This window comes from Mandrillus leucophaeus, unplaced genomic scaffold (genome assembly GCF_000951045.1).
Source record: "Mandrillus leucophaeus isolate KB7577 unplaced genomic scaffold, Mleu.le_1.0 Scaffold1260, whole genome shotgun sequence".
NCBI classification, from domain to species: Eukaryota; Metazoa; Chordata; class Mammalia; order Primates; family Cercopithecidae; genus Mandrillus; species Mandrillus leucophaeus.
Window position 1 is genome coordinate 243,455 of NW_012100988.1, and position 17,198 is coordinate 260,652.

At 39.8% G+C, this 17,198-nt stretch overlaps 1 protein-coding gene across 1 annotated transcript; it reads right to left on the reverse strand.

The window, feature by feature from the left end:
* Positions 1 to 11,184: 11,184 nt before the first annotated feature.
* Positions 11,185 to 16,704, reverse strand: PRSS58 (protease, serine, 58). The gene is made up of 5 exons (XM_011972028.1): positions 16,665 to 16,704; positions 14,563 to 14,701; positions 14,078 to 14,334; positions 11,521 to 11,660; positions 11,185 to 11,419 (listed from the first exon to the last, which is right to left on the reverse strand). Exons 1-5 carry the CDS (start codon positions 16,702 to 16,704, stop codon positions 11,270 to 11,272), a joined length of 726 nt encoding a protein of 241 aa, XP_011827418.1. The 3' UTR covers positions 11,185 to 11,269.
* Between the last annotated feature and the right edge of the window lie 494 nt (positions 16,705 to 17,198).

A 17,198-nucleotide genomic window follows, 5' to 3' on the forward strand; every position in this document is an offset into this window, starting at 1 on the left:
TCTGGAGGTGAGAGTGCCCAGAGAGGATACAGGCCAGGTGGCTTTCACTCTGAAGCAGGGGCTTGGCAGAAAATTCTCCGGATTGGGTCATTTAGACTTTCCACCCTGACCCCATGCCAGCGTCCTGCCAGTGGGGACCCTGCAGAATCAAGAAAGTTTAGTTTCTTTTTCTCCCCCTCCCTTCCTGCCCCGTTCTTCCATCTTCTATCCTGGGATGTCTTTACAGGACATTCTGCCTCTGCAATATGCCCCTACCCCACTTTTTATGGGCATTTTCCATTTTGTCTATGTATAGAACTGCAGTACTAGCAGGGATGTGGGACCGCTTGTAAACCTAGTCTTTTAGTTTCCCAGTGCAGTGCAGGAAGGAGGGAAGTTGCTGGCAGGGACTGCGGGGAAGGCTGTGATTTCCATCTGCTGGAGGAGGCTTTGCTACTAATCCCTAGAAAGACACTGAGAGGAGGGATAATCAGCTTCTCAGATGGTTGAGTCTGGGGCACCTTTGGTTTTCTGCACACTCCTGGGGAGGAGCAGGAAGCGGGGGGAGGTGAGGGGAAGAAGAGGGAGAAGATGAGAAATAAACATGAGTTTGCCTTTGGGATGCTTTGTGCTTTCCCTTCCGGCCGTCAATTACCTTTCAGAGAAATCAGTTTAACGGCTCCTTGGCAGGCTGAACTTGCCCGATTGAGCACATTAGTATTATGCAAACAATGTAAGCAACACAGAAGGAAGGTTAGAATATTACAACACCAGAATAGAAAAGAACTTTAGAGCCACTTAGTTTTCCAAACATTCCAATCCAGTTAATTTCTAGATGATGTGAAACGGGAGCTCCAAAGGATAACAAGAGTGGTGCTTGATGCCCCTTGAGTCAATGGCAGGTCATGGTCCCTGACCATAATTTCCTTAGGCCACAGACACCTCACAGGTACCAGATCCCTGCCATGCACTTCCACATGGCTTGTCCTGGAAGAGGAATTTAGTGACATTTGTTGGATGCTTCTTAGGGAAGAAATCAAAGTCTGACTCTAACTTCACAGTATTTCCTCCCTGGAGACTGACACAGCTAACCTAGAGCTAGAAGTCACCTCATCTGACTCCCGGTTGCTGGCTCTCCATTTGACAATGGAGAAGACATGGGCCCTGAGGGCCTCTCCCATACAGACTGGACCTCACATCTCCACAGAGGAATTCAGCTCAGGTGTGGGTGTACGGATGCCAGTGCGATCTGCTTACAGCTTCTCATTGCAGGCACAGTCTTCGTTTTAGCTACTGAGCTCCTCAAAGCTGGTAAGGACTCAGCTAAAGTTGTTTGCTGCTGCTGTGAGCACTTGAGTAGTAACTGGGGTGGGGTGAGGGAGAAAACAAATGCCCTAAGGGGGCTGTCACAACCCCTAACTCTATGACTGACAGAGAAGGTAGGGAGCTAGGCAGCCACCTGGAAGCAAGAGGCGTATCTTGGCCCAGGACCAGAGCTGAGCCAAGAGGAGAGGAGAGGTCGGAGCCTGGGAGGCACTGACCTTGAGGAGCAATAACACCAGAGAGATAACAGGTGCACGGAGACACTCTGATCCCAATCTCACTTGAGGATTAAGGGAGGGGGCAGCAGGGAGACAGGAGAGCCAGTCCTGTAAATTGAGACGGGCCCAGGATCCCTTATCCTGCAATCTGCCCTGCTGGCCAGAGCGCCCTCCTCAGCAAAGAGGCAAGGTACTCACGAAAGAGCTGGAGCAGCGACTGCAGACTCAGGGGGTCTCTTCTCCTGGACCCTTATCTGGCTTCCACCCCAGGAAGCCAGGCCATTGCTACACCTACATGGGGCTGTCTAGGGAGATGGGGCTGGGGTTGACCCTGCTTCCCTTCTGCATTTATCAAGTGCCTGTGACAGGAAAGACACCGCAGAAGGGACACTGACCTGAGGGCACTGCAGTCCCAGTTCTTGAAATAGTGAAGTTCAGCTTCTAAACTCCTCTGTGCCTCCTTCTTGCTCTCTGTAAAATGCTGAGGTTGGAGAGATGGTGGATACAGGGCCTTTTAAGTCCAATTTCCCAGATGATTGGTTTCCAAGCTTTCTGAAAAATGAGGCCTCTTGTCAATGTTGAAAAATAGGTGGATCTCATTCTTTTTTATGGCTGAACTTAAAGAATGTAATTGGATTGTTTGTAACTCAAAGGATAAATTCTTTTTATTTATTTATTTATTTATTGAGACAAGGTCTCAGCTTGTCACCTAGGCTGGATTGCAGTGGCGTAATCATGGCTCACTGCAGCCTGGACCTCTCAGGCTCAGGCGACCCTCCTGCCTCAGCCTCCTGAGTAGCTGGGATTGTAGGTGTACACCACTATGCTCAGCTAATTTTTGTAGTTTTTGTAGAGACAGCGCTTCACCATGTTGCCCAAACTGGTCTCAAACTCCTGGGCTCAAGCGATCCGCCTGCCTCTGCCTTCCAAACTGCTGGAATTACAGGCATGAGTCACCGTACCCGTCCTAGGCTAAATGCTTGATGTGCTTATTTCACATTGCATGCCTGTATCAAAATATCTCATGTACCCCACACCTACTATGTACCCATAGATTTTTTTAAAAAATAATTTTAAAAATTAAAAAAAATTATGAGAATTCAAGCTTTTTAAAAAAATTATACTTCAAGTTCTAGGGTACATAATCTCGGTTGACTACTAAGTGAATGGTAATTAAAGACTGAAGTGACTACCAGTTGTCATATTTTAATTGAATTTAAAATTTACCATTGCAGTCATAGAAGTCAACTCTTACTGAAAGCTTGGTCTGTGCCAAGCTCTATTCTAAAATGTATTGACCCTCCATTTATAGTTTTTGTTATTAAATCCATCCTATGGATGAAGCTACAGAAGCCCAAGGTCACACTGCTGGGTAGTGGCAGCATTATGAGTTGTTGGGAAAATATAACTAAATCTATTATTGAGTTTCAGTAAAATAATTGAATATTATATACTTATATGAATTAATCAAATATAATTAAATATATTTCATAAGTAATTAAATATTATTAGAAATAATTCAAGGAGAAAAAAATCCCCCATCCCAGAAATCCTCTCTACAAAGGTAGATGATAACAAAAACAGCTTTAAAATCTTTTTTTTTTTTTTTTTTTTTTTTGAGATGGAGTCTCGCTTTGTCACCCAGGCTGGAGTGCAGTGGTGTGATCTCAACTCACTGCAGTGTTTGCCTCCCAGGTTCAAGCGATTCTCCTGTCTCAGCCTCCGGAGTAGCTGTGATTACAGGTGCCCGCCACCACGCATGGCTAATTTTTATACTTTTAGTAAAGACAGGGTTTTACCATATTGATCACGCTGGTCTCAAATTTCTGACCTGAAGTGATCCACCCACATCGGCCTTCCAAAGTGCTGGGATTACAGGCGTGAGCCACTGTGCCTGACCAAAAATCTTTTTTTTTTTTTAACTTATTTTAAGTTCAGGGGTACATATATATGCAGGCTTGTTATATAGGTAAACTTGTTTCATGGGGGGGTAATTGTACAGATTATTTTGTCACCCAGGTATTAAACTAGTTATTATTGGATAAACATTAAGCCAGAACGTGATGCAAGTGAATGCCAACCTGCAAAGAGATTGTGAAAACAGAAAGAAATCTCCTCTGCTGTACAGCCCAGCAGATACAACCTACTACATACATGCTCTCAAGATAAACAGCATCTACTCCTCAAGTTAAGAGGACTTGGCAGGCTAAGGCAGGTGGATCACTTGAGGTCAGGAGTTCGAGACCAGCCTGGCCAACATGGTGAAACCCTATCTCTACTAAAAATACAACAAAATTAGCTGGGCATGGTGGCATGTGCTTGTAATCCCAGTTACCGGGGAGACTGAGGCAGGACAATTGCTTGAACCAGGGAGACATAGGTTGCAGTGAGCTGAGATGGTGCCACTGCACTTCAACCTGGGTGTCAGAGCAAGTCTCCATCTCAAAATAAATAAATAAATAATAAATAAATAAATGTAAGATCTCAAACTACAAAAATTCTAGAAGAAACCAGAAAATGCCCTTCTTGAAATTGGCCTTGGCAAATAATGTTTTGCTAAGTCCCCCAAAGCAATTATGACAAAAATTAAAATTGACAAGTGAGACTTAATTAGACTAAAGAGGTTCTGCACAGTGAAAGAAACTATCAACAGAATAGATAACCTACAGATTGGAAGAAAACATTCACAACCTATACATCCAACAGAAATCAAATATCCCGATTCGATAAGGAATTTAAATAAGTTAAGAAGCAATAAATCAAATAACTCCATTAAAAAACAGGCAAAGGAGATGAATAGACAGTTCTCGAAAGAAAACATACGAGTAGCCGACAAACGTGAAAAATGCTCATCATCACTAATTATCAGAGAAAGGCAAATCAAAACCACAACGCAATAGCATCTCACACAAGTCAGAATGAACATTATTAAAAAGCCAAAAAAGCAACAGATGCTGGTGAAGCTGCAGAGAAAAGGAAATGCTTATACATTGTTGTTGGCAATGTAAACTAGTTCAGCCACTGTGGAAAACAGTTCGGGGATTTCTCAAAGAACTTAAAACAGATCTACTATTTGACCCAGCAATCCCATTTGGGTAATTATATTACCCAAAAGAATATAAATCATTCTACCAAAAAGACACATGCACTCATATGTTCATCCTTATGCTGGCCACAGTAGCAAAGACCTAGGTGCCCATCAACGGCAGACTGGATAAAGAAAATGTGGTATATATACACCATGGAATACTATGCAGCCATAAAAAAGAATAAAAGCATGTCCTTTGCAGAAACATGGTTGGATCTGGAGGCCATTATCCTAAGCAAATTAATGCAAGAGTAGAAAATAAAATATGCATGTTCACTGTTATAAGTGGGAGCTAAACATTGAGCACACATGGACATAAACTTGGGAACAAGGGGCATTGTGGACTACTAGAGAGGGGAGGGAGGAAAGGGGATGTGGGTTGAAAAACTACCTATCTAATACTATGCTCACTACCTGGGTGCAATATTCCCACGTAACAAACCAACACATGTAGCCCCTGTATTTAAAATAAAAGTTGAGATTTTAAAAAAGTATTTAAGTATAGTTTTTCAATAAGTATTTAAGTGACTTCTCTCTGCTTAATTTACTAACTTTAAAATCTGAGAAAATGTCATTGCCACACCACCAAATAAAATTATTTCGAATTTACCTTGTGAAAAATTACAACTTCTAAGAAAAAAATTTGAATTTTTACTATTTGTATGAGCAAAATACATTACATGCTTGCCAACAGTTATCATCTAGCAGTACTCAGATAGATTAACTATTTAACTAATTGGGTGTCTACAACAGAGACTGTCACTAAAGAGTCCAATTACAGCAAATTCTCAACTACCCTTATAAATGAATTAAATTACAGTCTGTGAAAGGAATGAAGATCTTACTAGACCACTGTTGGTGATTTGGTTACCCAATTTGAGGTTAAATTTATTTTTCTAAAATTTGAAAATGGTAAAAAATAAGAAACTATGGGCAAGAGATAAAAATTAAGTTTCTAAGACAATATTGCTGATTTGCAAAGAGATTCACCAAACTATAAGTAAATAAAAGATAATTACTTCCTTTTAATTATCTACTAATTCACAACTAATTCTTAATGCTCTTTCTACATACATATATATGCCAATATATATGTATGTGTATAATACAAGCATATAAAACAAATAATTGTTTCACAAAAGTCAGCTAGTAAAATGGCCTAAGTTTTGAAATCTGAATTTATACAACAATTAAAGTAGATATGACTTTATATCATAGAAAGGATTTTTTAACCTTGTGAACAGTATTCACCAAGAGTTTCCTTTTCCTTACACATGCTAGGTATAAAAATGTATGATTTAATATTTACAAAAGTTTTCAGAAAGTGTACTATTTATTTGCCACTTGTAAATAACATTTAATTATCCTTCACAATAGTCCTGTGAAGCGTAAAGAGTTATGAATTATGCATAAATATAATTAGATAAGGGCCTATGTAATGAGAAGTCCAACTACCAATAAATGTACTTGTCAACCTGACTATAATACCGTATGTCTATTTTTCACTTATGCCTATTACCTATTAAAGCATCTGTCTATTAGAAGCTATCCTTTTAATATTCCCCCCAAAAAATGTATTGTTGAAACAGAAAAGCAGCCATTTAATATGGGAAAATGTCCATCCATTCAAAACTTCGATAATGAGAAATGATTTTGTTAGCATTGTGACATTTTCTTACATTTAGCAAGGAGAAAGAAAATTATTCAAAAAAGAATAAAGCCTACAAATTAATGCATTCCTCTTCTCCACACACAAACAATATTGTGGAATTCTAAGACTGGTAAGTGAATATAGCCACTTAACAGAGCTGTTTATTCTCCCTTGTCTCTGTCACCTTCTCAATTAACCGATAAATGTATACGATACTTATTCAACTTTTAGATGTTTACTAGATACACTGTGAATTTCAAGAAATACGTGGTGTATTTCCTCTTCACTTCCTCCAGATTTTACTCCTTTTCTTTCCTTTATTATTTCTTCATTTAAAACATTCTCAGAGAACAAAAAGCATGAACTCAAAAATTCACTTGCAGTTCTGAAGGCAGAGAGAGGGGAATACTTCCTTTATCATCCAGATTTATGCAACCCAAGCAGAAACATAGCCTGAATGTATGGCCTATATCCCATTATTTCAGGGCTTCTGAGGAGGAGAACAGAAATGGATCTAATGGAGAGGTAGGGGCTTAGACACAGGTGAACCTGAGGAGGCGTTCATAATGGGCTAATATGTATTAGGGCTTCAGGGTCAGTGGGAGGCCCTTGAGCTTAGGCACACATCCAGCTAATATTAAGGAGTTAATGTTGGGAGCTAATATTAAGGAGTCCATAAACAGATAAATGGCGTTTGGTGGACTTAACAAATCCTGACATGAATTAGCAGCTAGTAATCTGAGGAGGAAGTACAGAATACTAGAAAACTCTACACAATTACTTGTATAATTAGTCACATATGGGTATGGCGACTTAACACTGTTTTGCTAATTTTGGGGTTTTATTCATATTCTGCAATAGGTGTTTATTAATTCTGAGATCAGGGGGAAATACTTCAATAGCAAAGCATCTTTATATAGAAATTGGTTACCAAAATGTTGTTAAAATGTACTTGTCTTATGGTTATTATATTTATAGACCTCTATCCAAAGAAGTACAATACTATTGTTTAAAAAGACCTTCTCTATATTTTATATTTAAGGGCCTCTCTTTCAGTCAGGCTGGGTAAGGCACAGGTACCTGAAACTTGAGAAGGAATAACATATATAGGCAAATTCAGTTAGAATCTTTGGCTCTCTGACTTATGAGTTATCAATTATTTTGTGGACATGAAAATAGTTCCCACTCTGATTGAAGAAAGATAAACACAGGTGCTATGTTTGAATGTTTGTGTCCCCCCTGACATTTGCATTGAAATTTAATCCCCAGTGTTCAGAGGTGGAGCCTTCAGGAGGTGATTAGACCATGTGGGGTCCACCCTCGTGGGAGGATTAGAGCCTCATAAAAAGGCTCTTGGGAACTAGCTAGTCCCTTGTTTGCCTTCTGCCTGCTGCCATGTGAGGATGCAGTCAAAAGGCCTTCACCAGACACTGAATGCTGGCATCTTCATTTTGGACTTTACAGTCTTTAGAACCATAGGAAATAATTTTCTTTTGTTTATGAATTACCCAGTCTCAGCTATTTTGTTGTAGCAGCACAAATAGACAAAGACAAGTGTGAAAAAAAATGGTGATCTAGATTACCAATCATTCCTTGTCAAAGACATAAGTGAAATTACAATTTATTGAATGCCTACTGTGTGCTAAGTACTACACTACATGGCTTATGTAAGTCATTTTATTTATTCCCAACAATCCAGAGAAATATTATTGATCTCATTTTAGAGATAAAGAAAGTGAGACCAGAAAGGTTTGATTACTTAATTATTGGCTTAAGGACACATAGCTAGTAGCTGTTGAAGTTGGAATCAATGATTGATCTCAAATCTGTGCTCTTTGTACTACACTACAGTGGACAATTTGATTCTATTCCAACTGTTATAGTCAGTGACTTCAAATCAAAGCTTTTTTCTACCCTGATTTCCTATTTCACAAAACTAGTTTTATGATTTATAAAATCCACCTGTTCCTGGAGTGAATACACAAAGAGGAGAGTTGCAAATTCTAAGAGGTCTTGAAAGTCTCATCAGTGCAGTAACTAGTGTTCATCTCTGTGCACAAAAATAGGCTCTACCTTGTTTTTGTCAGATCTTGTCCTATCAATGGGCATTTATCTTTTAAGATCATAGCTTTTCAAATTTGATAGAGGTATTTATAGAGGATCTTTCTTACTAAATACCACATGAAAGGCAAATAAAATCTTGAGACCCTAAACTCACTATGCCAAAGGGAACAGTTAAGCTTCAGAACTGAGTCGTGCAAAACTGTCTCCCATTTTGTTCTTAAATAATAGCTGCGAAGATAGGATGCCACACATCTTCCCAGGGAGCCCACCTCACAATTTTCTCACAGGAAAATTCCTTGTGGGCTGGAAGATCTTTATCCTAAAAGAGAGTTCTGTTGAATTCCACCCTGACAATGTAAATCAGCAGCTTATTGTTACAGGTATGGATAAAGACTGAACTAAGAGTCATTCCCCCCTCACCTGAGACAAATGCATATCTGACTGTGTCCTCTATTCTATGTTTATCTTATGTAAAAATGCAGATTCACTGAGTGGAGAGGAATGCGTAGTTGACTATTCCTCTACTCCTCTTTTCAGATGTAAAATGTGAATTTAGTGAATGCTAATCAAGGCCTCAAAAGAATGCACCCACTTGCCTTATTGATCTACCATCCCCCTTTTGCTTTCCTCTTTCCCCTACTAACCTTTCTTTCCCCTTTAATTATTGAAGTACCAACCTCTTTGGAAAAAGTATAGGCCACTGATCCTACTGTGGCTTGTGTCTCTTTTTCCCTGGGTATGTTCTCAATTGCAGCAAAATAAACCTCTAAATTGATGGAAACATGCCTCAGTCATTATTCTTTGGTTTTACAAGAACAACTTTCTCTCCAAATCCTAACATATTGTTAGAGTTTGAGGAGGTTAAAAAATGACACTCTTACTGATACAATAATCGATAGAAAAATTATTTAGGTAGTGAGGGCAAGAGAGTCCTTGACAGGGCTTCCCTTCCAACAAAAAGCAGCCAAAGAAATGATTTGTTTTTTCTTTTTCTTTTTCTTTTCTTTTCTTTTCTTCTTCTTCTTCTTCTTTTTTTTTTTTTTTTTGGAGACGAGTCTCACTGTTGCCCAGGCTGGAGTGTAGTGGTATGATCTCGGTTCATTGCAACCTCCACCTCCCGGGTTCCAACAATTCTCCTGCCTCAGTCTCCCAAGTAGCTGGGACTACAGACACACGCCACCACTCCTGGCTATTTTTTTTGTATTTTTAGTAGAGATGGGGTTTCACCATGTTAGCCAGGATGGTCCCGATCTCCTGACCTCGTGATCTGCCTGCCTCGGCCTCCCAAAGTGCTGGGATTACAGGCGTAAGTAAGCCCTTGCACCTAGCCTCATTTTTTTTTTTTCCTAACGAAGAGCATACAGAAATATTAAGCTACAAACGTAGGTAAGAAAGCTGGAAACTTGCATGGGGGGATGCCTGCAGCTACACCAGAAGAAAAGGTGTACCTGGGGGCCAGGCATGTCCACCATGGAAGCTCCATCTTCCCTTTTTTGTTAGCACATGTACAGTAAGAAAGAAATGGGCAGCATGGTGCAGCTCAGGCCAGAGGGAGTAGCTGCTTGTCCTCACTCAAAATAACATATACTGAATTTGGATTTTCTTTCCCCGTCACCGTTACTGTCCTAGCATCACATCCCTTGGATTCTCTGAACGCCTTATTGCATTCCACACAAAAATGATGTGTTCTCCAACCAAGGAGGTCACCTCACCATGCTAGTGGAGTCTTATGGATAGTGCTAATGCTCATGGAATCCAGTGACCTTTCCATGTTTCACCACCTAGGATCAGCTGACCTTATACAATATCACTCTGATCTATTGCAGTTTTAGGACAAGCTCAAGTTGGGAGACATCTTTAGAGGCTAAGGTGCTCCTCTGAAAAGTGGCCTCCCAACCATTTTTCTCCCAAACTAAAATTTCAGTTAATAAAATATGTGAAGATGAAGCCCTCACAGTTGCACTTAATAATTCACACTCAAAATTTAGCTGCTCCACACTGCCAGCTAGGCATTACTAATTTAGGGGTTTTAGAGCCCTGGAGAGATCAAGTCTTCCTACTGGAACTTCTGCATCCTGAGGGGCTTCTCTTCTTCCCTAGCTGGGCTGAAAGACTCCAGTAGTCCACTTGTAGCAGCCACAGGCTGAACTCTCTAAAATCTGTTCTTGTTTTTGTTTTTTTAAATACTCAGTCAACTGGCCAAAAAAACACCTCCCCACGTAAAACTATGAATTAAAACTCTCAGGAGGTAACAGACTACAGGGTGAAGTTGAAAGAGAAGGAAGGAAGGGAGGAAAAAATACTATAGAGTGAGAAAGTGGAGTTCCTGGGCAACTAGCTTTATATAAAAGGCAAGTATGTACTAGGAAAATCTGTCATTGATTTCCCATTTATCTGCTGTGCCATAAACCTCAGTTAACTTTTATAGTAACTCCTCATGTCTCCAGCAAACACCCAGAATCCTGCAAAATGAATGACCAGAATCCATCTATGGCATTGAGAGCTGTATGGGCAAGGAGAAGTTTAGCGTAATACCTCCCTCTCACCTTTGCCCTCCCCTACACTTCTAATTAGATGACTCTTTATTAGACTTTCTTTTTTCAATCAGCATAGTAATGTGCCAAAATCACACATTGTCTAACGGTTGTGGAGTGGTCTTTATTTTATGTCAGTTACCAATTCGTCACAGAGAACATAATTCCCACTTCATAAACTTCAGTTATCTAAGGAATTTGGGGTTTTCCATTCTTATCTAGAAGGCAAGAAGGGTTGTTAGGAATAATCACAGTGAAGATATGTACAAGTAAAACTGCTCAAGCACCCATTCTGTTTAGCAGAAGTGAGACAGGTATGCATGGGGCAATGTAAGGAATTAATTTATATTCAGTTCTAAAGCTGAACGAGGGGGACAAGCCGTGTCACATGGTCCACAACTGCCGCAGGAGCTCAGTTATTTTGGATTACATTTTCAATCCAGGGTACATAGTAAAAAATTTTGGCATAGATGCCAACATCGGCTCTCAAAACACATCCATCCGCAAAAGACAGGATTCCTTGAAGCATCCCATTGCAGATTGCCGGGGCAGCAGAAACTTCCTGCCAGGAAAACAATCATAACAGCAACAAAAAAGCAGGTTATCTTTCTGGCAAGACAGAAGGAAGAAAATGGGAAAATTAAAGCATGGAGAGTATTTTACCTTGCAGGGCTGCCTCCTTCCTGGCACGATGCCCACACACAGCATATTTTCCCTGATGTTGTAGGTTTGATAGGCATCGCAGCACTGAGGCTTGGAGATTACAGAGATGTTCACAGTTTGCAGTGAATCAGGTTCCTTGTCTAAAGAAAAGACAGAAGTCAGACTTCCTTAAGAGTTCTCTTAGGTATTAAACCTTCTTCTAAAAAACTTTTCTTCCCCTGCCATCAGAAATTAAAAGAGATCAAACATTCAGAGAAATCAGAACTGTGGCACTTAGGACAACGAAGGTGCAGAAGATGATCAGATTAACAATTTCTTATGACGCAAATGTCTGACCTTATAAAAGCGATCAAATTCTTGGAAGTTAGATGTAAATATGAGACACTCCTGCAATGAAATGAAACACTTTGTTTTAAACTTTTTTGGAAATTTGGCTGGGCACAGTGGCTCACGCCTGTAATCCCAGCACTTTGGGAGGCCCAGACAGGCGGATCACCTGAGGTCAGGAGTTCGAGACCAGCTTGGCCAACATGGTAAAACCCTCTCTCTACTAAAAGTAGAAAAATTAGCTGAGTGTGGTGCTGAGGGCCTGTAATCCCAGCTACTTGGGAGGCAGGAGAATCACTGGAATTTGGGAGGTGGAGGTTGCTGTGAGCTGAGACCCTGCCATTGCACTCCAGCCTGGGTGACAAGAGACTCCATCTCAAAAAAAAAAAACTTTTCTCGAAATTTAAGCATTCAAAGAGTTTCCTTTGACATGTAATTTTTAGAATCTGGAGGAATTTACAGATATCTGGCCTACTTTCTCATTTGTCAGGTCAAAACAAAACCAAGTATCTGCACAAAAAAGTCACTGAAAAAACAGTTTTCTTAAACATATAAAGCTAGTATGTGGTAAAGCTGGGATTTAAAACTGGGTTTCCTGGTTCCTAATTAAAGTTCTTTTCTTTATGTCAATGGTCCACAAAGTGTGAACTGTGCACACTTATAACAAAATTTGTCCAATCTGAAACAAAATGAGAAAAGCAACAAAGTAGTATGAACACATGTGGCACATGTTCTTTCCACAGACGTTTCTTTGGGAAGAAGTGCTGAATTTTAAGATTTTTTTTTTAATAATGGAGGAGTATGTTTAATGTTTTTATTTGAAAATAATGTGTTAGGTCTTGAAAAGAAAATGTTTGAGGTCTTTCACTTTATTTTCCAAGCAATAATTTCACGGCTAAACATTTCTTTTGGGAATACTTCCGTAGGAAATTCTTACTTAACTACTTCATGAGCCAGATAAAAATAAGATGCATTTTTTTTGAAGTTATATCTCGTTTTGACCCATGTGCCATAACCCAGATGAATCAAACATACTGGTCACCGAAAGGACATTTGGCTCTTTCCAAAAATCAGATTGACTGTCAGAGGACAAATAATTTCTACTTCTTAATATATGCAAGAAAATGTGCTCCAAATCTGAAGGTATTTACTAAGCAGTAGATTTAAAAGGCTTGAATCATGGCAACAATGATAGAGTAAGTATATATCTGCCCATTGGCTTCTATAAAAAGAAAGTGGTGATGGATAGATGAATGTAACCTGACAGGCTTGTTTCAAATAAAACTCCTTTTCACACTATGGTATCTAGTGTATGATGTGTATTATACATACTCAAACTTATGAGTAAAGTTGCATTAATAATTCTCCCTGAGGGATTATATCATTGTTTTATTTTGCTAAAAGTTAATCAACTCCCCTTCACCACTACTCTCAACTCTCATAATTAACAACTATAGGCAGTTAATTAGGGTTTGCATAAAAATTTGGAGATGGGGTAATGGGCAGATGGGGATGCAACTTAGAAAACAGAAAGCTGCGTTGAGTTGTGGGAGTTTTTTATGGAATATGAAATATGAGGCATAGAAAAAAGTTTAGATAGAATATCTAGTTCAGGAGTTTCAATTTATGTATAGAATATTTTCATTGATAAAAATAATGGGAACTCTTTGTCAGTTTTCTGAAGAAATGAGTGAATGCTTAGAATGTTACCAGTTAAAAATGTTGATTTCAGAAGTTCTTCTTAAAGTTTTAACTGTGTATCTTTATTACAATCTTTCATAAGGAAGTTCTATCTCATTTAGTAAAATATGATGCATTGATTTTACATTTAGTACATTGATATTTATTTCAAGTTGCTTTATTGCCTGAAATGGTTTGAAAATACACAACGTCGTAGTCTGCTTTATTTTAGAGTTAAGGAAATTGAGGCTCCAAGGTAAAATGATCTGCTGTCACATAGAAAATTAGGATTAGAATACAAATGTTTTCTTTCCACTAAAACCGCTTCTACCATATATGAAAGAGAAAATGATAGAAAGATACAGTGAGTGAGTAAAAAACCCAAAAACCTTGAAGCACTCCTTCAGTGAGGTACAGAGAAAAGGAAAGGGGAGAAAGAGGATGAATAAAGTGGTTAGAGGAAAGCTTCACTAGGCAGAATTGAAGAAGCCAAGAGTTGCAAAGGTGTAGAAGCATGTCTAATTCTGAGAGAACGTTGTCTTTAACTCACAGATGTCACACACGTTGTAGCTCCAGGTGGAGACAGAGCACATGGTATTCTCAGAGATAGTTTGGTAGGGCAGGTTGGCTAGTTTCACATAGTCGTTGAGTTCAGCCTCTGTTTTCAGCTTGATGAGCATGAGGTCATGATCGATAGACGTGATTGAGAAGCGTGGGTGATGAATCATCTTCTCATAGCCAATCACTTGCAGATGGTTTTCACTGGAGTCTGCTGGGATTGTAACCCCCAGTATCACCCGAAGCTTTCTGGAACAATATAGACGTTTATGAGTGGACTTAACAGAGATGGCTTCTCCGTCTTTGTGAGCCTATATTATTATGTTATTCCTCCCCACAGACCTTTTTCTGTACCCTCCTATGTCTCCCAAAGGCCTTTCTAATCCCATTTAATTGGGAGATGGTCTCAGAGAGTGAGAGTCTGTGCCCAACCTGAGAACCAAAAGAATGGAATACCTTTGAAGGCTTATCACTCACGGTAAATTGCAGTGTGCAGCTGTGATCACCCAAAGTGGGTGGATCAGGACTCCAGCGCAGGGCAAGTAGTCAGATTTCAAGTAGACCAAGTAGGGAGGAGTGGAACTGACTGTGTAATCTGGATTAAAAGCCAAAGCAACTGGAAAGAGAAGCATAGAAAAGAAATTCCAAGATTTCACTAGAAGAACTTCAGGAAAGTCATTTAATAGGCTCCAAGTTCCCCTACCCTTTTCTCTAGCAACTTTATCTGTAAACTAAATCTGTAAAATGACTTACTTTGTTCTAAAACGTGAAGAAAATGATAAATGGTAGAAACATATCTCTTTTGAAAAACAAAAAGTGTTTGACTTTTTCGTTGTCAATAAAGTCTTTCAAATTAAATGTTAAACTTTCTTAAATACCTTCCACAATTTAGTGGGTTGTATGCTAAGTCAATGCATTTTTTTTTACTAGCAATTTTAGAATGCTTTAATAAGTCTTATCTCTTTTTCCCAACAACAACTCAAGACAGAATTATGTAAGTATCACGACAAGAACAGACCAAATGCTAAGAGTCTGAGGAGGGGACAAATAATTTATTGTTTTAACAAATATACATTGAGCACCTACTATATGTCAAGCTCTGTTTTAGGAGCTTGGGCTAAATAGTGAACAAAGTAGATATTCCTGCTCTCATTTACTACGATTAATGAATATATTCAGTAATAACAAACACAACACACACATAAACTATGTAGGATATTAAATGGTGATTAGTGCTCTGGAAAAACACACAAGTAAACTATATATGATGTTAAATGTTGATTAGTGCTATGGAAATAAAAGTAGGACAGGGAAAGAGAGAAAGGTATTACCAATTGTGTGTTGGGGGAGAAGGAGGAGTATCAGGTGGTATTTGTTTGTTGTTTGTTTGAGACAGGATCTCACTCTGTTGCCCAGATTGGAATGCAGTGGCAAGATCAGACTCACTGCAGCCTCAACCTCCTGGGCTCAAGCAATCCTCCTGAGTAGCTTGGACTACAGGTGTGTGCCACTACATCTGGCTAATTTTTAAATTTTTGAATTTTTTTTATAGAGATGGAGTCTTGCTATGTTGCCCAGGCTGGTCTCAAACTCTTGGGCTCAAGTGATCCTCCCACCTCAGCTTCCCAAAGTGCTGGGATTATAGGTGTGAGCCACCACATCCAGCCTCAGGTAATATTAAACCAGTCATCAGAGTAGAACTTCATGGGCAATGTTGAACAATAACATGAAGATGGGGGAAGTTGCATAGTCAAATATCTGGGTGAAGGGACTCCAGGCAGAGGAAACAGCTGCAACATGGGTCCTGAGGCTTATGTCCGTTACGTCACAGAGGCCATGGCTGCTGATCCAGAGTGAACGAAGGGGAGCAGAGCAGGAAAGGGGCTCAAAGGTGAATGGAGGGTTTTGTAGACCATTGTAAGAACTCGGCCTTGTTTCCTGAGTACAAATGGAACCACTCAAGGATTTGTGCAAAGAAGTGATGACAGTCTCCTCATGGAGAACCTGTAGAGTGCAGAAGTATAGAGGTAGAGGGATCTCTTAGGAGAATAATTTGCTAATCCAGGCAAGAGGTGGTGGCTTGGATCATCGTGAGCAGTGGAGACAGTGAGATGTGATTGGATTTAGGATACGTTTAGAAGACAAAGCCAATAACGTTTTTCTAAGAGATCAAATGTGGGGTATGAGAGAAAGAGAAGATTTATGAATAAACCTGGGTTTATGCCTAAGTAACAGGAACTGTGCCAGGAGATATCTGACTCTTCAATGTTCTGCTGTGCCCTCTGTGGTGCACAACATCAATTCTGTTGCAGGCAGGTCCAGAGTCAGGTCTTAGGAGTGGGTCTGGTATTTGAGTGACAATGTCCACACCTCCCCCAAAAGCACATAAGCAATCCTCCTGTGGCAGGCAGGCAGGCACTATCACAGGAGGAAACTTGATGGGAACGGGGCAGTGGGGAGGGACAGAGAACCATTCTACACTTGAGTTCTGGAATGATACCTCTCGCCGTTACCCATCTTTCATGCTTTTCCCAGGATTTCTCTTTGGTGAGTAAAGAGACAAATATGCACACACTCACCAGTCAGATTCAAGAGAGCCCAAAGGAGGATAAACTTCATGTTGATGTTGAAAGCCCGGTTTAGCTGCAGTCTCTGGAAAACATGGAAGAGAGAGAGAAAACGACTAAATAAAATAAAGCAAGATTCTAGAATTGGAAAAATATATCATCTGAATTATTTTAGTAGCAAGATTCAGTTTTAGAAATGGTGTCCATTACTCAGGGGAGGGCGTAATGTCATCTGTCAGAGAGATAAGAATCGAATCAAGTGATTGGTCCCCAGTACGGTTGAAATGATTCTGGAATTCAGAGTTCTGCACTCCGTCTTCAGGGAAGAAAGTACCAAAGCTAAGATAAGTTGAAGTTCATGATGTCTCTATAGCCACCTCCTGTCTGGTCTCCTTTTTGCCAGCCTTGGCAGGCAGGTGCCCCTTTAAACTATGTGTGGGCTGCTGCCCCTCCTGCCTGTGTGATGCTATCCCCTACTATGAGATGGCATTTTTCTCCAGTGGACATAACGTAGCCCTGTGGAGCTGACATTGCTTCCTCTGCCTG